Genomic DNA, 24,833 nt, shown 5'->3' on the forward strand with positions numbered 1-24,833 from the left:
ACACACACACACACACACACACACTGACACACACACACACACACTGACACACACTGACACACACACACACACACACACACACACACACACACACATATATATATATATATAATACATATTATTATACTACTACTTTTGTGTTAAAACAACAAAAAATATAGTTGTAGCCAAAATAATTATAATTTTAACTAGATTAACCACTTTTTCTTTCAATGTAAATAGCATGAAATCTGGACACTCTACCTTCTCAATCCTGATTTCATACCATGTGATAACTTGAATAAACGCTCGAGTAGTTTAAGCTAATTTGCTTTAAATGCCAACTTTCTGCTGTGTCATTGGTAGATGTTTATGCAGACCAGCTACGAACGAAGATATCGTAACAGGAAACGGATAAAATGGTTTAATTTAACCGTTGTGAATCATCATGTTGTCATTAATGAGGCGCACTGCAACACGTGACATCTACGAGTCGCGCATTGTATCAGTTTGAAATGAAAATTTAATACACACATAGACGGGTTTGTGTGTGTTATATTCTGGAATATCTATTTTAAGAGTTTATAAGCGCATTGCGAAATATGCTGTGAGAGGACTGTCTGGAGTATCACGAAGATTCTACACAGAAAAAAGTTATCTGTTAAGGAAAGCAATTATTCACAGTTTACTTTCCTTGTTTGAAGTAAAAGTTATCTTCAGCAAAAAATATTCTCTTGATAATAGTATTAAATATATTCTCAAACTTCAGGAAAATTCATCATATATTCAAGAGAAAATTTTATTTTCTTTGCAAGAATATCATAATCTTGATTGAAACATTTTCTAAATTTATTAGAGTTCAGATTGCATCTTGAATAAATTTGATGCTCGTGATGAAAATTTATGATAGATTTACGGATATATGTATAAACTTATGAAATACGTGAAACAAGTAATATTTGTTCGAATGCAGTGTTAATTTTTCTGTGTATTTTTTTGTGTGTATGCAATATGGTATTTTTGAAGAAGATATCGTTGAGTTACGTAACTACAGCTACGCGCCTTCCTCGGCTCTTGCAAATCCCACTTCCGTTTATACTTCGTTCCTGCTGACACTTTTGCAATTTACTTCTCTGTTGCAGCAATGTGATTACGCACATGCCTCGTTATTAAATTAAATTGATCTCGAATATGACCTGAACGGCTTTTTGCAGACGGAACACCTATCGCAGCTACATAAATTCATATCCGTTTCTTCGAAATGTTTATAAAAAACGGTCTTATATAACGAACCAGTCTAAAGTGCTACACGCCGACAATGCACGCAAAAAAAAACTAGCTTCCAGAACTAAAAAATAGCTGTGACAGATAAGATGTGTCACTGAAATAGAAACAGCTAATGTCTATACTACACTGTAAAAACTAATGTGTTAAATTTAACACATTTTATGTGTCCCAAATTATCCACTCTCATTTATGTGGAAATTTAACACAAAACAAATGTGTTAAAAAGTAATACGTATAATATGGAAAAAAATAACACTTTAGAGAATTTAATACTTGAATAATGTTATTAGGAATCACAGGTTGTGTTAAATTGACATATTTAATATGTCAGACATAGATTATGTCAATTTAACATTTTCATTTCATCAAAACCATAGATTAATACTTCTCTCAAATGTTAAAGTAACGTTTTATTTTAGTTAATTTAACATTATACATATGTCAATTTAATACAAACTGTGATTCCTGACGGTATTCAAGTGTTAAGTTCCTGTGTTAATCTTTTACATATTATGCGTGTTACTTTTTACCATGTTTGCTTTGTGTTAAATTTACACAAATGAGATTGGATGATTTGGGACACATGAAATGTTAAATTTAACACATCAGTTTTTACAGTGTACCGAAGCTAAATTTATTCGCTGTTTAAACTTAGGCGCTGTTTAAACTACAGCGAGAAATATTAGCTGCTAGAAATAAATGTCTGTAACAAATAATTGTAGCTGTGTGGCAAACTTCTTTAATATATGCATACGATAAGAAATTGAGGAATAATTGCCAATTTCGTAGCTACTTGAAATAATGTGCATTTTTAATGTCATTAATATATTTGTAATACATAGCAAATACATAGCGAATGTATTTTAGCTGTCATAGCCATTTCTTAGCAGTGATAGCTAAACGATTAGCCTTTTGACTAAATTTGGATCAGCTACCGCGGTTTAGGTGATATTACTAAGTCATTTTTTTCATGTACCAATTCGCAATGTTATCCTATCGCAGAATAGAAAAAAAAATAATACAGGATGGACTTTTATCCTCTTAGTCAAGATTAAGATAAGATCGCCGCTTTCTTTCACGCTCCTTCGAACAGGTTTTCTCCAATGACGGACAACGATAGGTCACACTAGCGAGTAACGTATATAACATTATACACATAAAATTTACGACATCGTACACACATGTAACATAATCAACGGCACAGACACGTGACAGGTTTCCTAAATAACTTGCAACATGCACCACTTGTAACAGAATTGCAGGTCGCCGTTCGCGCGCTAAAGAATTCGTGTCTTATCTTCCTTTTTCTTCAAGATATTTTGCAAAACACACGACGTACGTTCGGATTTAAGGCCTAACCAGAGCTATACGAGGAGCGCGTATTCGAGAGTAGACGCGGTTTTCGAATGCCATGAGTCGACGTTCGCTCGCCGGTGCCGATCGCACGATGATGCAAGCAGCCTAAGGTTCACCTTGTTGAGGCTTGCACGAGGCTAGACGCTTACCTCATCTTGTTGTTGAGAATCTTTTCGCAGTGTTGAGTCAGTTCAACATTTCTATTAACATATCTCCGAGCAAGTGTCATCATCGTAGCCAGTGGAGCCGATTTACCGATTTCAAATGGACGGAATTGTCATCTGATTAATCGTAGGTTAATTAGCCGAGGGAAGATCGTTCCATTGGCCCAACTTGGCCTTCGTTAACCCTTAAAGTCCTAAGTCTTTCGTGCTGATCAAATTTTAATGAGTTGTATATATATTAAGATGTTTTTAGTCATTAATCCGAAACGAATCCGAGGTCAGAATTGTAAAATTCAAAATAACTGATCCAATAAGGCGATCATAAAATATTGTAATTTAGTAATTACGAACAAATTTTTTGTTAAATAAATATACAGGGTTTTCTGGTCGCTTATGAATATAAATTCTAAATTGTAAAATTCTCAAAATCATATATGACACACACAGGGGATGTCTCAGAACAACCTTCAAAACTCCCGGGGAGGCATAGATCGAAGTAAACATAAAAGTTCTATATCGTTTTGTGATATTCGTAGTGTGATTACTACAAATACATTGTATTTTGTTATCATGTATACAAAGTGTCTCACAACCACCGTAAGATATTTTAATAGCATATTCTGAAAATAAAGTAGAGTCGAAAATCCTAATACAAAAATATCGAGGCTATAGTAGTTTTTAAATTATAATCGATTAAAGAGATTAATAGAATTCGCAGGCCCGTAGTTATATAGCACGCACATTGTTTTATTATTTGTTATCGACTTCACAGTTAATATTGATTTTTACTTTTACATTTTTGTATTAAGATTTTTTTACTCTACTTTATCTTCAGAATACGCTATTAAAATATTTTACGGTGGTTGTAAGACATCCTATATATATTTATATAATTTGTAGACATTTATTATACAAAGAACCGAAGAAGCACTGTTTTCAATACATTTTTAACATTTTTCAATATAAAATATCTTGTTTTTGTACAACAGACATACGTTTCAACTAAAAAAACATTTTTTTAAGTACTGCAAGAATTACTAAATGCATATTATTTAAAATATATTAATCTGTTCCAAAGTTACAGTTATTTAAACACGTTTTTGGAGCAGTATATGGCCCAGGACTGGAAAGATTAATTCACTCTCGTTGTGTTTTATGCCCTATTTCGTCTTGCAATTTCTTACGTGCGTAACGTTTTACGCAATACACTGCGTTTAGCTGCTGTACAAATTGCTTTGCTAGAGCATGAGCTAACGAGACGTTTCACCTTGATCTTATCGCGTAACAGGAATTATTTCCATTAGACAATGATTTTTTTCCAATAATAATATAAGAAGAAATACATAATGAATGAGCACAAAAATTCTCACGAAATCAAAGTTCGCCAGATGCGATAGTTCAGTACGATGATGTCCGTCGACGTAATTTAAATATACGCAATTCAAGCGCTACATCGCAACATTTGTGATGTAAATTCCAATTAGATTCCTTTCGAAATCTATAAAAATATCAGCATAATATTTGTCAGTTTGGAATACAGTATTTTGCGAATGCAAAAAACGGTGATATAAAACGATAATCTTGGAATGCAATTTATTAAAAGTAAAAAATTGTTTATCGTGTATTTGTATGCTTCAAACGATTATTGCTTTATCTATAATGATATGATCTGTCACGATACGCAAGTTGTGAATTTACTTGTTGTGTCACGACGGAAGGAAACGATAGGCGAGAAGACGGAAGTTGTCGCAAAGCAATGCTGCTTTTGAGCAACATTGTTGCGGTAACACAGTCGGCGACATTTGCGTGTGTTGCGAGTTCTCAAGGAGACACAAAGATACAGAAAGAGAAGGGGGAGGGAAGGGAGAGAGAGCGAGAAAGAGAAAGAAAGAGAGAGAAGAGAATGACAAAGAGAAAGAAGATAGCGTGTATTATTCGACCGGAAGAAAATGGGCACGGCGTAACTTCTGACCGCTGATACAAATTGCACCTGGGAAATGACTAGTGGCGCAGCGGCATGTTGCGAAATGTGTCAGGGTCATCCTGTTGCATCTACAGTCCGGCGCTTTCACTAACAGCTACGTTACGTACTTACGGTAACGCGATCTCATGCACACGCCGTGCGCTCTGGCGAGCGCTCGCTCGGACAAAGACCCGTTCTTGGTTCGCGCGGACGATCAGCAGATCGATTGATTCGCGATTATTGCGCGCAAAGTGGATCCTGTGGAAAATAAATGACGAATAAAACGGGGTCGACGAGGAGTTTATGTAATTTGGCCCTCTAAGCCGACCGAACGATCCGGTAATGGAAAAGACCAAGCAAAGTAGGCAAGATGGAAAAGGCCAAGCATGGGACGCAAGGTGAGTATGTGCGTGTGTGTGAGCGCGTGTATTACATTTCACAAGGCAATCTATGCACAAATCTTTGGGAAAATTGCATGGGATCCATTCGCGTCGTTGCGTGAGCATGTTATCATTAGCGATAACACGTGCACACGATAGATTACAATAATTCGGATCTGCTAATATATAACGGCGTCTCTGTTGGCGTAATCTAAGTACACGTTACTGGAGCTGTCGCTTTTTGATGATATTTCGTCACTGAAACTTTCTGCAATAATAATAATAACATATTTCTCACGTGCGTGTCTACGTACGCGTTGCACTTATCAGTGATTGCTCGTCAAGTGTGCTCGGCATGCGACAAAATTGTTTGTTCTTGCGTCACTTTATTATTGCGTTACCTTTATTATATGCACGCTAACGTCGAGTTCCGTTCGCGAAACATCACAGAATGCACATTGTAGCAAGCTGAAAGTGGCGCGCTGTCGTAACAACGTTGCAACACACGCCTAATCAAGAAAACATTACGTTAGACATTAAATATCGGTCGTACTTGTTCTGGCTTTTGCTTTTTGGTCCTAAACACGCGATAATTTCTTCCGAATTCCTACGGGGTAAGGTAATGGAATTGGACAAGAATGAAATTGAAGGAAAATCACCGCGTTGGAAAAGGACAGGCCATTTCTCGCATACTCTTTGCGTACACATAAAAAATGGTTTTCGCTCGATGCTTGAAAATTCTCTCGGGCTCTGAAAGCATGATAAATCGCGATATAAATGAGTTCTCCTTTTTGCGAATCGCGTTAACTCGTCCGTGACGCAACGAACGCCCTTACGATCAATCTTCGTCCTTCGTGAAGATAACGACCAAAGTGCTCCACTCCTTTCTTTTCTTTCAACCTTGAAGAATTATCGGCCCGACCGCGGCGCCTGCGTGATGTGCAATTGCACGCCAACGCGTGCAACGTGTACCGATCTCACGATTGCACTTTTCAACGGTGCTATCAGAAACGTGAATTGTGACTTTCTACGCGCGCTTCATATCACTGATAATACATCAAGACTTTCGTTTTGAATACCAACATGGTCAACTATTCAAAATAGCAAGATCGTTCGATTAGTCTTTAACACGGTGCTTATCTCACCGAGACTCATTATTAGAAAGTCGAATGGGTTAAAATACCGACACACTATCTCCGCGTATTATTACGTTGCGTTGTTCCTGTTTCAACGATTGCGCGCGGTTTTATTTCTCGAACTCGAAAGTGACAACGTTCACATCGTCTCCTCTAGATTTCATCGAATGAAACTCCGTGAGAAACGGTATATTCAAGCAATTCATTCTGACAAAGGAACCGTTATTCTCCGTTATTATGTTCGACAAATGTTTTCAAGCTGCTTAGATCGCATATATCATTCGTCTCGACCTTGTACAATAATCGCGCGCCGCAAATCCGATTCCGGTCCAATCTTCTCTCTCCGATGAAAGACTCTTCGATATTCAAACGAGCTGTGTCTGGAATTGGATGTTTGTGCGTTTACAACCGCATGTTTACACGCGGAGGCATGTAAACCGTTGCCTTCGCCTGGATTTATTTCTGTGCATAGTGCATAAACTCGTTCCGTCTTTATTCCGAGTAGCGAATCCGTTAGAACAGATTACAGAACCGTCGTTCTTTGTATCAAAGCACATACACTGTTAAATCCGTAGTGTCAAATTATACTCAATTTGAGTTATTTTTAACCATTCCTATAAGTCGCCACTGTTCCTACTAAATATGTCGTTAATTTAACTAATGTAATGGAGTTAAATAATTTAACTTAAGAAATGTATTAAATTTGACTAAAATTTAGTTAATTTTTATTATGTGCATATGTTAATGTAACCTTTGTTTTAGTAAAAAATGACTTAATATTGTGTTTTAAATGGATTAATTAGATGTAGTTGTTTTTTTAAACACATGTTTTGTGTTAAAATAGTAAATTTTGACACATATGATAGTTAAAAATAACTAAATATTATTTAACTCAAGAAATTGGTTTAAATTTGACCCTCCAATATTTAACAGTGTATCCGTATGCAACGACATTCCTGAGACAAACATCGCAACCTGCAGAACGGGCTCCGATATACGAAAAAAACTGATGGCCGTGAGATATAATGGACGATGCATCGAGGACTTTGTTTTGACCTGTCTCGTACTTTCTTTTTCTACGCATAGCATCATGCGAGGTTCAAGATCTCAGGGAGTCAAAGTCGATGTGATAAATGCAACATGATCATAGAAAAAATTATTACAAAAATTATTTCACACAATACAAAAACATTTATAACTCTTGAGGAATTTACAAATAAACATCACTATACAACTGACACTGAAATAGTTATATCATGGATCCACAAATGACTTTTAAAATTAAGATTTCTAGCCAAAATCAATAAGATCTTGAAAAAAATAGAAGTGCTATAACGAGACTATGTCTAAACATGTTTAGTTCTTTGAACATAAAACTCGTGTCGAGTCATAAATATTGGTCGTTGGTTAATTACGAACGTTATACAGCGTGTCCTAGAACAACCTTCGAAGGTCTCGTGGAGACATAGTACAGATTAAGGTGAACATAAAGGTTCCATATCATTTTGCGATATTCGCAATAACTGATTAAAGAAGATTTGTGAATGATCACACGAGATGTGGTAGATGAGCTAGAGTGGTGACATCTGCCGTTTGTACACTAAATCAAACTGAACAAAAAGGTTTTCTACCCTTTTCCTAATAACAGATAATATATTAATGTTATTTTGTCTTTGTAGATTTTTACTTATTAATTAGATAACATTCATATCGTGATAGATTATTCGTCAATTGTCTTTAATTAATAATTAAAAATCTACAAAGTTATTAGGAAAATAATGGAGGACATTTTTGTTCAGTTTGACCTAATGTAAAGCACACGGATGGCAGACGTCGCCATTACAGCTCATCTATTATATCTCGCGTGATTAAATCTTTTTTAATTAATATCTCGATAATTATTGTATCACAAAACGATACAGGACTTTTATGTTCATCTCAGTCCGTACTATGTCTCCACGAGAGCTTTAAAGATCGTTCTGGAACACGTTGTAGAATTCCACACTGATACCGTAATGCTACCATAGACACCATGTTAACAAATCAGACAGGATCTTCAAAATAGAAAAAACAGAGGGAGAGAAGAAGAACACATTAAACAGAAAAACTTGCTGGCAAAACTGGAATGCCCGCAGATAAAGTTTTTGCTCTGAGACAATCGACCCCGTAAGTCCCAACCGATAACTCAAGTTAGCTGACAACTTCTTTTTTTTTAAACCGTGTCCATCGCGACGACAAATGAAGGAAGATGACCCGTACAAAAGTCGCAATTAATCCGCGTATCTCGCGACGCAAAAGACTCGACGGACTCGAGGCCACGGCGGAATTGAACGATTGACAACTCACCGGCTGACCGGTGGTGCGCCGCGTGGATGGCTCTAGGACACGATCCTCGCGGTACAGCGATCCTGTATGTACTAACCGATGCTTCGGTCACTGCCGGCGCGAGTACTTTCTGACTTCTTCCGCGTCTACAATTCCGACAGCGAGAAAGTTGTACGACCGTCGCCGCCACACTACAACACAATCGCCTTTCCACCGAGAGCGAGTTTAGGAACGGGTCGTCGTCGTACTTCTACACCGTGGAATCGGCCGATTCAGCTTCTTCGCGATGGTGAATGTGACGTTCTCTCGAGGAGTCACGTTGTGTCATCAAGCGCCCACGCCGCGCACTTCCGCTCTGTGAACGTCGTTCCGTCAAACCAGCCGCCGCCGGCGAGAATTGAGACGCTTGTACAGCGCCTATACTGAGACGGAACGGCAAGTCAGGCTTATTTATTGTAAAGTCGCGTATCGTCTGCGAACTTGTTTACGTAGAACCGCCGAACTTCGTGGATGTGAACAAAAATATCGAAACAATTAAAGCGGAGGAGAAGAGAGACAGAAAGAGGGATAAATCACCCTTTTGTGTAATGCGCGAAAGCTGCATTGACAAAAAACGCCGGGTTGAGATTATGGTCCTTAATTGCTCATTAAACCGCTACTGCTAATAAAGATAACAGCCGATACGCGAGTTCTTTAATAATCCACTCTAATTAACGAACGCAACAGTAAGTCTAGTGACGGTGAACGAAAAGAAATTTGATTGCGCGGGACTGAGGAAATTATTTCGTTAATTAGTGCCATAATTAAATCCACAATGACATGATTAATGGATTAAATATTACTTTACAATGCAGCGCGATTGATATAATTTGAATTAATTAACGGAAGATCGCTGTCGTATTGTCGGGTATGTCGGTGTTGTCGAATTTTAGAACAATTATTCGTTCCTAAGAGAAAATCTAATAATTTCTCTGGTACATAGCACGCGTGAACACGATATGTGCATACGCATAATTTGATAAGATTACATACGTCCCGCACGCGGCACATTTCTCCATAATAAATGCACGGTCATGCATCGCTACTCGCGGGTACTTTAATTTTGAAGTGCAGAAAAGTCATTCTTGGAGACCAATCGCTTCGTTACGCTCCGTATCAACCGCTGAAGTACGCTTATTAATAAACAGAACTGTAGGCAGCAAGCACAACACGCAATGGCGAATTTAGAATCGAGGAAGTCCTAAGTGGAGCAACGTCGGCGAGCTATCGAGTGATTCTTTTACGTGTTTTCACAAAAATATCACGTTCGCAAGCACAGTTTATTTAAGAAATTCTCTCCACAAACCATGTTACATTTGTTCTCGTGTAATCGTGTAAAACCGACTTGGTTTGTTTATATCTCACAAAGAGATATGTCATACACATGTGACGTTGCTAATATATGTTAATATATGCTAAGTATCAGCCCGCAGCCATTTTGGATTAATAATATCAGAAACGAAGAAAATTATGCCCAAGATTCCTGCGAACCACAAGTAAAACAATATATCATTAAAATGCCACTTGCAATCTATTATACACATGTGAAATGCTTTGGATACTGCTTTTTTGCCGAAATAACTTATATACATAATCGTAAAATAAATTTGACAAATCGCCTCGTTTTAACAGAAAATCAGCTTTGCGGCTCGGTGCCGAATATGACCGAATAACTACTTATACGCATTAATTAGCACAATAAGCACAGTATCCGGAGTATTTCCATACTTGTACAATTGTATCACATGTAATATGCACGTACTACATTCAGTAATAACGCTATAGTTTGCAGGAAAGAATAGGTCGTTTATTTACACCATTAGGTCTGTTCATTTTCGATGAACTTTTCATTAATGCAATAAGTTAATAATAAGAAATATACTTTCTTTTGCTTTAACTTATTGTAATAGTCTGCACTTTGTGAACTTAATAGTTCATCATTTTGCTGTTTACAATTATGTCGCCACCGTCAACGCGGAGTTCTCGACTGATTGATCAGGAACCTTAAGTAAAATTTTAAATTTTGAGTAAGGCCCATTGCACATAAAATGCATATGCATAGGATAGATGCATATGCGTAACATAAGACTATCTCGATCAATGAGCATGCTTTGCAAGTCAATATAACTACTTGACGTTACATACCTATTTGTCGAGACTTTTATACTATGCATATGTATTTATGCTATGCATATGTATTTTGTGTACGATAATACACTAAAAATGATATTTGCCTGAAGTAAGAGATTAGTAGCGAACGTGATATTCGACATTATTATTTTTTATCTTTAGAGCACAAACAATATTACCACAATATAACAATTTATTCACGGATTTAATCACGGATTTAATGAGTTGCATTGAGTCGCAGACGCGGCTCGAAGATTTCACTTGCGAAATGTCACGTCAGTTACTTATCATTCTTTAAGACCGATACGCAGAGAGAACGTGAGCATTATATAGTATAATATAAATATGTCGTTTGCAGAAAGATATAATCCAACCGAGCAGACGAAGTCTTATAAATAACAGATCTCGCATCTCTCACAGGCTACACATAAATTCGCCATTTAAGGAGTCACAAAGGTCGTCGCTAGAAAAAATCGCTCCTGTGAAACGTGAAAGTGACGAGGTCGTTTAGGTCGTGCTAATCACTGGTAAACAAGCTGCAAAAATTGGTGCGTGACGATTTCGCCCCGCAGAAATGGAGCTTCAATCGAGAACGGTATCCGTGCGTGCACTGCGTTTTATCCTGTCAAGACACGGAGGAAAACCTCCGATGTGGCACCTCCGACTCTCGAGCGATCACTTCCGCTACTTTCTAACTCGCGATAATATTATCGAGCCGATGATCGCAATTTAACCGTCGTAGATTGTCCCGCGAAAAACAGAGCAGCAGTTTATTCGTGACGCACACAATAAATCGCATTTCTAAATTTACGTTTGATTACTCCTATTCCGTGTTAACGTTGGCCGGTTCAGTGCGAGTGGATTTAGTGCATTGCGATAATCTGCCTCGCCGAACGCGAAGACTCAGCCGTGTCAGGGATGATCGAGCACTTAGTTAACTGCCTACGTCGTTGGTTTAACTGGATGTTCGTTTAATTGATTGGAACTCGTCCTTAGTCCCGCCAAGTCCGGACGGAAATGTCCAGAAAGCGGCCGCTCTTCGTGAATTGCATTGTCGCCGGCGAATTTCGAAGATCGTCAAGCGTAATTTTGCGTTGAGCCTTTGGGAATTCTCAGTAATTTGGTTTGTATGATAATTTATGTTAATGATATCTTATACAACTTTCTAATTCTCTCTTTTTTTTTTTTTAATTTGAGTATAAGTGTAAATGCATATTGACTACCTCCAGTTAATATCAACGGGAAATCAATCGGTAAATTTCAGCTGAAAGTTGAAATTCCAAGTGTAACGCAAAATCCGACCATCTTCTCATCTCCGGTCATCTCGTACAGTCATTTTCCATTGTTAGAATTTCTCACGGTCCGCGCTTCGCGAATGTAACGAAATCCCGTCGTATTACGAGGATATTACGAGGGAGAGACTGGAATCAAGATGCAGTGAGCTCGCGAAATTATACCTGTCACGCGAACGTGTACTCGCCGCCCGTGGATTAGCTTAATGAGGAGTAGCTACATTTCATAACAGTGTGTACGAGGTAGCGATTCATAAGACCAAGACTCTCAAAGCGACCGGATAACCGTCCATAATCCATAGAGCTCTAGCCGTAGAATTACCGTGAAAAGCGGATTGATGTAGAAAAGATTCTGTCCGCGTGCTTTATCCATTAATAAGATGCAGTAAACATATTGAATTCACGGAAATGCTTACATCGCTAATCCGTTAAACTCTATTAGACACAGTACGTTTAAATTAGAGAAATCAAGGATTTCCCATGTTGAATTGAATCAGATTGAATAGACGACAAACCCATTCAAATCGATGTTATTAATTTTGATTAATAACATAATTAATGTAATTAATATAACATAATATAATTAATATAATATAATATAATTAATATAACATAATTAATATGACTTACAAAGGCTAATTGCTGGATATAAATACGAACTATTTTGAACTGCAGGAGGTTATATAATAATGCTTGAATGTGTGATAACACACATTTAATGTGTGTTATCTGAATATTTTTATGGACGTGGTGAATGAACCTTTCAATTAAAAATCACACTACTTCAAATCCCAATTATTACTATTGGAACTTAACTTCTTCTTAATTATTTAATTTTGCTTTAATTGGTTCTTTTTAAGATCTGACAAGTAGAGAGATTTAAATATGGCTTGCTCACTCTTTGCTCATGTATGTCTACGTTATTAGCGAGAAACGCGACTTTCCAGGATTTCTTTCAATTCGAGATTCTTTGATAATCTGTATTCGAATCGAATCTTACCTTTGTCTCTAGTTTAAATGTAAATATGTAGGGGAGGTCAGGGCTGATACCTTACACTTCAGAATTTCGAAGTTACTTCTCAAACAACTAATCGTTATGATTGACTGTACAAACATGATAGCTGGCCTTCTTCTATATGCAAACGTCCGCCAAATTACGATCCTGTTAATCGTAATTTTATTTTGTAATAATTAAAATACAGATATGCAATAACATAACCAGCTTTTATCTTGGTACTGGATTCAGTTGGCGAGTAGGGAAGAATAAGAAGACCACATATAAAATATGTAGCCTGGTTAGTAATTGCGGGATTTTCACGAGAGATCTCCGCAATCTTGCCGTTCCTTAATCATGAGCCAATTTTACCTATTTTCGTCATCTATATGGCCGATTTCAATCATTTTATGAATGAAAATTACTGTTATCTGAAACAATATATCATACACTTGCAAGAAACTTCATTCTAGCAAATAACATGTCATTTTATTCACTCACGAGGTGAAGGATATTAATACAAAATTTCGAGAAGCACGAAAATTGACTTTGCTATTACTAAGTCAGTTCTTTCTTATTTTTTAACTGTAATATTATTTCGATTTTAATAAAACTCAGGAAAAAAGTGTATATGTTCTAAAAAGAATATTTCGCGATTTTATATCCCCTCCCCCTCACTATTCTTCTCAAAATAAATACTAAAAAAAGCACATGAACAACATGCTCTTGATTAGAGGTCATCTAAACACGGTCTCCTTATTTTCAGGAAAATAACATCATTACATGAGACTTGTACTGTCGCATCGTTTTGCACTAGTAAATTGCTCGACTGATTTGAAGTCAAGTTTTTCTCAACATTGTGGTCAAGCTTTGCAGCATTGTGGCAGCCCGCTTTCTCATAGGACCAGTTTTTTAATGATAATATAAACTTAGATTTCAACTTAAACTCTGTTCAAACAAAACAAACGTAAAATCAAAGAAGGTTTCTCTGCGTTCAAATAGATCGCGAGTAAGCAAATTCGTTAATATATTTGAACAGATTTGTTGGATCTGACTTCCCGTCTTCTTTGACGATAAACCAATCACATCTTACGATAGAGGTATACGAATGATACCACAACGCTGGCGAACGATCGTAAATGTCAAATGTAATAAATTTAATTAAAGAGTAGGTCTTGAGTGAGCCGACAATCCTTCATCTGTAATCCTTCATGTGTCATCAACTATAAGGAAGAGACGTTCGATTTTCTAACGTGACCTTTAACATCAAGCGGAGAGCCAACATCGTGGCGATCAAAGGCTGCGTATACGACGGCGAGTACAGCCGTTTAAAGCGCTTATGCAATTCCCAAGCGTGAACTCTCACTGAACGATACAAAGACCATCGGCCGACTACATTCCCGTAGAAAGGGAAATCGTCGCTCGAGCGCGAGTGGAACTAAATTTATCTAGAGTCGGAAGCACACCTGGATCTGGACACTCTCGACACTACGGCTTAGCGCATCATGCGAGATCTTCCGCACTCGCGTATATTGTACGAACTATGAAAAATAAATTTTCATCTTCCGGCATTCCTTTATGCACGATAATATGACAAATTGTTCCGTAATTTAGACGTTGATGTTTTATCGTCAAGTCGTACCGACCATTAATTGATGCGTTCATATTTTCTCACGAGTGGGATTAATATAAATGTTTTATTATAATACTCCTTCGAATAATCAAATTTTGTAATCAGTATAAATCAGGAACTCCGACCGAACAGAAATATCGATTCGATTCCTGTAACGATCCATTAAGATATTTAATGACGATTTCAATTTCTTTAATAATGGAAGCATTGGCATTGTTCACAAATTGTTTTTTTCGGTTTTGGTTTCTTAAATTTGTTTTTATTCATACAGATACACTTTTAAATTATATCTATAAAATTATTGATTATATAAATATTAATATTTAGAGACACGATAGTGTCTCGCTTCAAGTGCACGCGTGAAGCGAGACACGGGCAGCGAGAGTAGCCGTGTATTATTTAAGAGTGTATTATTGAGAGGTGGCCAGATAATCGTACCGCCATAACAACTGATCGGATCAAAGCGATTAAGAAGGTTTAATCGATTCATCATAGTTCAATTATATAACATACGTTTTTTATTTTTGCTCTATAAGCTGAATTATTTCATTTCAAAGTCAAAAAATGCAAAATTTTACATTAAGATACATTGTCTTCCTATAATTAATTATTTTTTCCTATGTTTAATTGTTTTTTCTCAAGAGATGGCGCTAACAGATGGCGAATGGCGGGAAAAATTCTGATTCTCTCTTCTACAAAAAAATGTATATATCAGGATTATCCTAGAAGGTGACAAGAAAATGTTTTGCAACAACATAATAATAACAAGACAATATTATCGAATAAAAGTTAATAAAAAAAATTAATGGAAAAAAGCTGAAAAGTCAATAATATTAAATATAATTATCAGAAAGATATTAAGAATTTTTAGTAAATACTGACTGATGTCATTAATGCGGTAAGTCCACAAGTCGAAGTCGAGTTTAAATTAAATCTTACTTATAGAGCTAATCTCACGCGTCGCATCACGTATATTAATAAATTTATCTTCTTTCACAAATAATTTAAAATTTCATATAATTGTTAGTAAAACGCGTACTCATCATGTACAGATAAATTGAGTTTAACGTAAAATTCTTTTATCATTTTGCAAACAATTACGTGAAAGTTTGAAATATTAGTAAAAGAAGATTAGTTTATTAATGTACGTGATGCGATGAGGTGAGCTCTATAAATAAGATTTAATCTAAAATATTTTTGACTTGTTGACTTGTGGATCACTTAAACAATATCAATCAGTATTTGCTAAACATTTTTAATAATTGTGTTTAATATTATTGACTTTCAACTCTTTTTCCATTTGTTTTTTCAATTAATTTTGATACTATTATCTTGTTACTATATTATGTTGCAAAACATTTGTACGATAACAATGTAGATACGTAACGGTGTAAATACTATACAATGGGATGCATATATATACAAGGTGTCAGATTTTTAGTTATTAATGAAAAAAAATTATTACGCGCTGCCTCTTGAGGCATGCGGGATGAGAGAGAAGTTTCTTCTCTTATCTTTGTCTGATTCATAGTATAGTTGAGAGTGGGGAGAATGTGATATAATCCAAGTTAAAAGTTAGAGATAATATGAAAAGCAATGACCACTGAATGGCAGTGACTTAAGCTTATGAACGAAAGTTTTAGGATATAAAAAATATGTATAGATCTATTTTTTCTTATTTATTAGTATTCACTTATCGATTTATTAAGAAAAACAAAGCAAAGATGGTTCCTAATTCAGAGATTCAGGTCATGTTTAGAAATCAGCCGACTTAGCTTTTGGTTCAACTGTACTAGACAGAACGCTGTTCGAGACCTACAAGCATACTCTCTCTCATCCCGCAACACTCAAGAGGCGCATTCCAGGTAGTATATATTTCAGTGATTTGACCTAATGTATAAGACGGCAGATGTCGCCACTACAACTTATTTATTAGAAACTCTTATGTATATATGATTCTATATATATATATATATATATATATGTGTGTGTGTGTGTGTGTGTGTATACAATTTTTACTGAGGTTAATTTTTATCGGGTTTAGATCAAAATACAACATACAAAAATAGACTGTTTATCAAAAATATTAAATCGTGAAAAATATAAACAAATGAAAAATATGTAATAAAATAGTATCTAACATGTCCGAATGCGTATATTTATGATACTGTATATGCATTATAAAAAGTGCTACTAACGTTCGAAGATAATAGATTACGTGGAAAATAGATGACTATCAAGTTGCTTTTCATTGAATGCAGGACGCAAGACGTTAATAATGCAAGTATAAATCGTAAAATGAGAACTAAAATAAGCAAATAAAAAGAATCGTAGATTAAAAACTATTTAACAGTATAGTTTTGGTTCCGATGCTACAGTCTTTATAAGATTCCGTAATCCAGTTTATGGTTTCGATCCGACTGAAGAAAACCGAGTGCTATCAGCTTTTTTAATTAATATTTTTTACGAATGAAAAAATAATCATAAATAAATAAGAAATAATAAATAATTAGCTCCGAGAAGTGTTAGATCTTTAATCTCGTGAAGATTTGTGCAAGCAAAAATTATGGATTTGTTGGATTGCCAATTGATTTCATCACGTGTCACTTGCGCTACGGGTGTTAGTATCAGCTGGGTACACGGCGATATATCAAAACAATGCGTATAAACTGCCACATAAACTGAGTTAATAATCATTTGAACAGACGAGATGAAAGTTTATTCACCGCCGTAAACCCTTGTAGAAGATTTCCGATAAATGTCTCTAAGTGGCATTATTCTCACGCGGAACTTTCTGTTTCATTGTCGATTGGGAATTCTATCGAGAGTCAAGTAAGACGGAAGTATAAAATTTACACTATCGCTATATGGCTTGAATTGAAATATTGATCATTTGTGGGCTCGGCTTAGATAGGAATCTCGAGGAAAATCAAACTCTAGATAAAGTGGATCTTTAGAGTGCACAAGTCCGCGTTTATTAACACGATGACTGGGGAAATTATTTAGGTGCCCAAGTAAATTTGTATGTTTATTCGAGAGCTGGAGAATGTTCACGTGCGCGATCACGTATAGCAAAAATAAAAAGAGAACAAACACATAAATCACTCGTTGCATAATAACTTGCCTGCGTGGATTCCAGCAGTCACGCCACTTGATGCGATTATAGAAATTGTGACTAGTAAATTGTACACTATAACGCGTACATATAACGCGCGTTAATATAAATAGTCTTATTTATTTTATTAGTAATTATATTACATATTAAGGTTAATTATTTTTATTTCGAATTACGGCAATTGGACAGTCATACCATTCGTTTTACATTCGTTTACTCGCATGACACGCGGAACTTGACAGTTCTATTCGTTTTGTTCCATTACCTAGTTTTCGCGATTCATGATCTTTTTTTTTTTCCTTAGCCAAGAGCTAACGTAACCGGTGTTGCAATTTACATTGAACCTTGATATACGAAGCATATGTAATCAAAGAATAAGAAAAAAAAGCACTCGGAAGTTGTTGTGGAACATGTTGACATTAATAATAGCAAATACAATTGTCTGAAATACAATTCTTTTGTATAATTATTAAATAATAATTTGTTATGACGTTTCGCGTCATCTTAATGTTTTCTCGGTCAATGTTTCACTCGCGTAATCATAGGATAATATCCTTTGTAGACTGTGTCGAAGCATATACGTGTCGAAAAACAAACATTCGACATGGATATAACTACTACATTTATATGGAATTATACTCTGTATTCTGTATGGACATAAAAAAAAGGAAGAGAAAAACTCTTCCTTTACTGTGTGCTTTGTATGTTGAAATTGCATATGCAAAATAGTAAATTAATAGAGTTTCATTAGCCATGCAGCATGCGTAAACTAATTTCTTCCGGGTGTCTATGAGCTAGATAGATACATAGTAAAAAAGCAGACCTGCTCTAATGACAAGTCTTGCCAACATTTCGCGAGACACTCGTTTTTTCTGGCAATACATAAAAATGTTCAACAGCTTTAATTTCTATTACAAGTCACTAGTCGTGATTATGGCATTTTCCTTTTGAGGCACTGGTCGGACGTGAATAGACGATGGAGTGAACTGCAACACTTCACGTTTATTAGATGAGAACAGCCCGCGATAAGGTTCCGCATAAAGAACATACATCACAAACCTGCACCCAGTCTTTAGGTTCTATCGCTAATTATTTTCCTGCATCCTGCTGATAAGTACACACATTATTGCGAAAGCGCACGTTTTTCATACTTTGTGCAAAAGAAGTCGGTTATCAGTACGGTTAGGCATGACGCAGTCACGACAGGAGTGCACGAAGAGTGCTTTCTGAATGTTCCAAGATAATGAGTAGTAAGTTTCGACAGTGTAAAATTGCACGTGTATCATCTACGTATTCCTTCTTTGATATTATGTTTGTCGTGCTCGTGCACCGAAAATTATTATCCTGGCGATATTTCTCAAATTTATTCTTTAAAGTACAATTACTGTATTTGTCGTTGAAACGCTAAACTTATAACTGGTGATTTAGTTATAAATAAAGAACTGCAATTACATTAAAATCTCGCTGAATCAGTTAATAATAGTGACTATTAATAATAGTGACAATTGTTGATACATTTTGCGCAACACAAACATCACCATCATCATGCATCGCGCAAGACGTATAGAAGCCATTAATTCTATTGTCACAAACGCAGAAAGCTGGAAACGATCAATAACTAGTACTTGTTACAGCACTCACTAGTTTTCGATACCCTTGCTCGGATTTAAATATCAAGATGTACAGGGTTTTATTAATTATATTGTTATGAATTATATTATTTATTATTTACTTATCTATTTTTTCTTTTAAATCTTTAATATCTGACAATATCTGTGGGCCGACTGCTGGGCGTTTTCTCTACTGTGCAGATTTTGTAGTGAAATTTTACTTCCACTGGTATGAAGCAGTGAGACATGAGACGGAGCAGTAAAGTGAGAGTGTTTCAAACTGAAAAACTGTAAATACTCACTGATTACCGTTGAAATGCTCGTTTTACCGATAACTTTGAGAAAGTACAGGTGTCAATGAATAATCCTGTTTCATTGGACAATTAATTATAACACGTGGTTGTTTTTGCGCGAGAATAATAAAATTTGGAAAATTCCACGTATGATCGTGAGCAAAAGAATTGTTCATGATTTTGCCCGTAATTATTTGTAAATTCCCCATCTCTTGTCTAATAGGAGGGCTCGTCAGAAAAATTACGGACAACCTTTCTATCCATAACGTTTTCTCACTCGAAAGAATACATACTCACAGTTATCGTATAATATATATTTAAAATAAATGCGAGAGATAAACATAATCGGCGGTAAACGAGAGCATTGATAATATACTGTTAGTGTTGTAGATTAACGACGTGACTGTCGCGAATTTTTTAGACAATCAAAAGTTGTTTGCACTAAATTTGCAACGCGAATTCATTCCTCCGTCATTCCGTCGCACGTTATTTGTTCATGCACTAATTACGAGTTATTAACTACTTCAATGATCGATCGAATCCTGGTTTATATCTTTATAGTATTGTATTTATTGATAATCCGTCAGTAGGCGTTTTACGGGATCGATATCGGGACAAACCGGACTTCGGTCCGGCCAAAGGAAACTTGCCAGTCGGCTTTCATGGTTCACCAGACGCGTAATACAGTTTGTCCTCGGAGTAGCAATCCACCAGACGTCCTCCAGCGATATGACGTTCCGCCACAATCGCTACTTGCTTTCTCAACTACTCTAACGTGTGTCCGTCTCTGTTTCTACAGCATCATTCATTTAGTGTTTATATTCACCGCACAAAACAATAATCAAATTGAACGAACTGGTCGCGTTAAACTTTGTAGATTAAATCAAATGCGAGAGTTAACGGTCGAAGTAAATAAATGTGTTTACTAGAGATTTAAATTAGCTACTGATGATGTGCACCTGCAAGAATTTCTTGTATGTTTTAGGCAATGCAAAAGGGACGATTAATGGAGTCGGATTACTGGACATCGGTAGTTATAAAAAGAAGAAAGCTTATCACATAAACAAGTAAGCTTTATCTATTGCTTTTATCAGTCACGAAGATATATTTTGTAAATACTCTTTATTGTATAGCAGCATAATTAACTTGGATTATATAATGTTATCTTATCGGCGTGTTCGTTAATTCAAGAGACGATAAGTGTAATAATGTTTATTGTATAATGTATGTTTGCTATTACTATGACAAATTACTACCAACAACTGTGCCTGTAACGATAATTTATATCTTGAATGCGGAATCTGAGACATATCGCGCTCTTCAAAGTGACATACCCGGAGTTTCTATTAGATGCTGTAAATCCTACTAGTAACAAAGACAAGTCGGTAGATTTGCGATATTTTTTCAGATAGTCCAATATTCGTAGGACACATGAGATCTCTCTCTGCATATGATATCGATTCAAATCTGCGTTTCTTTAGAAATTGAATAATTATTCTCTACGTAGCTATCGGCAACTTTATCTATTATTTATTATTTAAGTTGTTGTGACCGAGCATGAAGCTCGATTGATACTGAAGCGGTGAGGTGGAGAAGAAACGAGTACATAATAATTGCGAAAAGAGGTCAAAGAGCAGACACCTTCTCAGTAAAGCGAGTGAAGAAAGATAATTTATAGTTCGTTTCTTCACACAGAACACGTCAGCACGTGCAGTGATCGAGTTAATCGTTTCAGCCGCTCCTCGTCAGTTGAATCGTTAGCTCCACGGTCGTGCATACATGGTAGAATCTCAGTTCCAGAAGATAGCCATGTCAAAAGGTATGACATTCTCCATATATCTCGCTGTTTTCATAGAACTTTGTTACTTCGAGACAAAAGTAACTGTTTACAGTTACTGTTTACAAAAGATTTTAGCTAGTTTTTCTATCATAGTAATTATTTCTTTCATTAATCTTGGAAATTTACGCCACAATTTTCCAACGTATATGTATAATTTCCTTTCTCTACTCCAATTCCTCTGACTCCCAAGAATATCTTTGTCTAGCGGACATTTTTCAAATCGCTGATCGGCGGTCGAAAACGAATGACTTCATCGCTAATATTCAGATATGACGACTTTGCATGATACAATAATTAACATTGAATTTATACTAATTTATGTTAACGGTTGCTGAGTGTAAGTCAAATATTAAATATTGAACACTTACACACGCGACGTACTCTGGCAGAGGATTCTTGTTTAGGTCACGTATCGATTAATGTATCGTGTTGCCGATGTGCATCTCGTAAAATTGATCGTCATCATCTCACTTGTTTATCGGGTCGTTTTGTTTGCGCGGTCACGGGGACACTTGATAGCGACAATAAAGTGACACGTCAGTCACGTTCGCGTGCGACGGTAGAATGGTCGTGCGCTCATGGAAAATCAACGGCTGCTGCCTGCTACCACCTTCCTGACCCCGAAGACTACACGACTACGCTATAAGAACGGATATCGGCGTGGTAACGGCAGCATTTTCGTCCGTTTTTCGGTGCCGTTCGGGTCGTCTTCGGAGCCGGGCCGTTGTTAATTGAGTTTCGTGTCACATGTGAATTCGTTTCGAGTTGACTTGCGAAGTGCATCGCATCTAATCGATAGTATATCATCATCATGGCACTGACTAATAGTGAGTATTAAATTATTCTCTTAACTGTGGGTGCGATCATGTGACTGTGCAATTTTGGTACGTGTCTGCCCGATACGCTAGAGAGAAAGAGAGAGAGAGAAAGAAAGAAAGAGATAGAGAGAGATAGAATAAGGAAGGGAGAAAGAAAAAGAGAGCGATTTGAGTGCGCGCGCGAGAAAATTATACGCTTCATACGACTACAGGAAGAATAAGAAGAAGACAACTACACGGATTATTACGCGTGACGCGCTATAGTTTCTTCTCGGCAATATAGTTTATTATGATATATAGTTTGATATGATGAACGAAATAATATCACAAAATCGATCAAGTGTGATCGTTGGGATCGAACTCGAGTCGATTTATCTGTTACGAAATTCTGAACGAGAGGTTAAACAAGTCGTTATTTTTACGAGTCAATTTTCTATATCCAAGCGTGCGTGTCGCAGCACGCGCAAAAAATACTTAAATATATATATATACTTTTTTTACCTCAACTGGATACATAATGGCTAAGTGTGTTTCTCCTTTTATATATATATATATATATATATATATATATATACACATAAAAACTCTTCGAAATCATTTCGTCACCACACTACGTGCCGGAATGCGACGATGCCCAGACGAAAATGAAGTGGTTAAGTAACTTTCTGGGAGTTTCTGGAATTATGGCTCACTTGGACTCCTCCTAAACGATTCAATCGGTTATGGCTCATAATCAGCTTCTAGCAAACTAACGACTGTTTGATTTTCGACTGAGTATCGTCCGTTAACTCTACGGTATAAACATAAAGCTCCGGCGGACATTAAAACAGTATTTTTCGTGGTCGAGAAAATTGATCATGCTTTGTGCGATAGTAGTAGTACCGGCTATTCGGATTAAACAAACATTATTCGTGTTAAACGATTAAAAATAATGTCTGAGGAATTAAAATCGACTTTCGTTACCTGAAATGTTTCAATTTTGAATTGTAATAATTTTTTGTGTTTATAAATCCGTGTTTGCGCCGTGATGCGTGTCAAACGACTGCAGTTATGTACGTGATAGAAAAAATTGCCAAAAATGCTTCTTCGTAATTTTAACGTTTCGTCGGCTTGACGATAATGCTGTGTTTTGTTTTTCTACACATGGTTAATAACAGCAGTCAATATTTTTTTGTTCGTGCAACACATTATTCGTAGAATACATATTATTCGTAGAATACACATTATTCGTAGAATACATTATACTAATGCATCATCATCAGTATAAGATTCTTATAATGAGACATATGAAATAATATCCTTGGGTTTTTTATTCTTGGGTGTTTTATATTGTGATACAAATTTCTTATAGTAATGACGATCGTAACTATGCATACGACGAGAAGACAGGTGTAATAATGCTTCCTAACCTGCTTGTAATAAGAAGGCACGCCGTATAAATAGTTCTTGCGCGGAATCCTTGAACCATGGAGTACTGCTATTCGTGATCTGTTTAACGCAGTCGAGTGTTCCGCTACGAATGAATTACTGGAGCGATATAATTCCGCGTTGCGAACCGTTAACGACAACTATATCATAAACCGCGCTTCCCACAGCTCGCTATTTTCTTGAGAGCACTCTGTTTAGCCTCTCTAACACGCGCGGGTTCTTTGCCCTGGTAAACCCGATCGTTTCTCGATTGCCTTTTCCTTTGGATTTCATCTGCGGCGAATTATTTCAACGGATAGCGAAAATCTCTTTATTCGATTCGAGGCGCCCAATTGAAAATAAAACGGCTGCTAATTTGCTAGAAGCTGATTATGGCCCGTTTAGGAAAAGTTCGAGTGGGTCATAACAGCTTCCTAACAAGTTACGCGACCACTTCACTTTAAATTAGGCGCCTCTGCCATTATCTGCGTTGCACGTGTCACATGTGCCGCGGATCTTACTCTGCATCAGATTTGATTATAGATAAAAAAGTAAGAAAATAAAGTAGTGCAAGTCATAAGAGCAATAAATTAGACATTACATGTTTAAATTAGACATTACGTGCAACTAATTGAAAAAAAGACATCTCTGTAAAATAAAGCGAAATTCAAACTTTGTGGTCTTTCTTAGTAAGAAACTTGTTTTGTGTATTTTATTGTATCTTATCTCGCATATCTTTATACATTTTAGATAAGGGGAATTAGCATATTCGCCCAATGAATTAACTTAAAAATTTAATATATCTTCCCCTTATATTCAAATCTTTATAAGATTGAATAAAGAGAATATTAAAATCTGCTTTCAATCAATGTCTAAAAACGACTTTTTCAAAATGTTGAAAGTATCGTATTAATTCCCAAATAACATTCTTGGAATTCAAATCGACAAACTTCCGTTTTGCCACTCATAAAAAATGCGTCGAAAAAAAGAGAACCTTTCTTGTTTCTCTCACTGTATATATCGAATATATGTATATATATATATATATATATATATATATATATATATATAT

The 24,833-nt window shown here is 36.1% G+C and overlaps 2 protein-coding genes across 8 annotated transcripts in view; one reads left to right on the plus strand and one right to left on the minus strand.

Annotated features, from left to right (window-relative positions):
• LOC116842907 (alpha-tocopherol transfer protein) overlaps nucleotides 1–22,054 on the minus strand; it is a 27,858-nt gene extending 5,804 nt beyond the window's left edge. Inside the window, exon 1 of one of the 6 annotated variants that reach the window (XM_032812760.1) lies at nucleotides 21,905–22,054. Coding sequence is in view for 1 of the 6 variants with exons in the window: in XM_032812757.1 (XP_032668648.1) it covers nucleotides 2,448–2,456 (9 nt within the window). In the remaining 5 variants the exon portion in view is untranslated. Of the gene's footprint in view, nucleotides 1–243; nucleotides 1,429–2,447; nucleotides 3,630–8,611; nucleotides 9,052–21,904 lie in introns of those variants that run through there. The other 5 variants (XM_032812759.1, XM_032812756.1, XM_032812757.1 and 2 more) reach the window with 5 other exon arrangements.
• The window catches only part of LOC116842910 (alpha-tocopherol transfer protein-like), a 13,849-nt gene continuing 9,458 nt past the window's right edge, over nucleotides 20,443–24,833 (plus strand). The window contains exons 1-3 of one of the 2 annotated variants that reach the window (XM_032812771.1): nucleotides 20,443–20,604; nucleotides 20,682–20,763; nucleotides 21,392–21,515. In XM_032812771.1, coding sequence (XP_032668662.1) covers nucleotides 21,476–21,515 — 40 coding nt within the window. In that variant the 5' untranslated portion in view covers nucleotides 20,443–20,604; nucleotides 20,682–20,763; nucleotides 21,392–21,475. Of the gene's footprint in view, nucleotides 20,605–20,681; nucleotides 20,764–21,391; nucleotides 21,516–22,188; nucleotides 22,364–24,833 lie in introns of those variants that run through there. The other variant, XM_032812772.1, reaches the window with a different exon arrangement.

The sequence above is a fragment of the Odontomachus brunneus genome, unplaced genomic scaffold, assembly GCF_010583005.1.
Source record: "Odontomachus brunneus isolate Ranch 3 - 2012 unplaced genomic scaffold, Obru_v1 Obru_scaffold_028, whole genome shotgun sequence".
Classification (NCBI taxonomy): Eukaryota; Metazoa; Arthropoda; class Insecta; order Hymenoptera; family Formicidae; genus Odontomachus; species Odontomachus brunneus.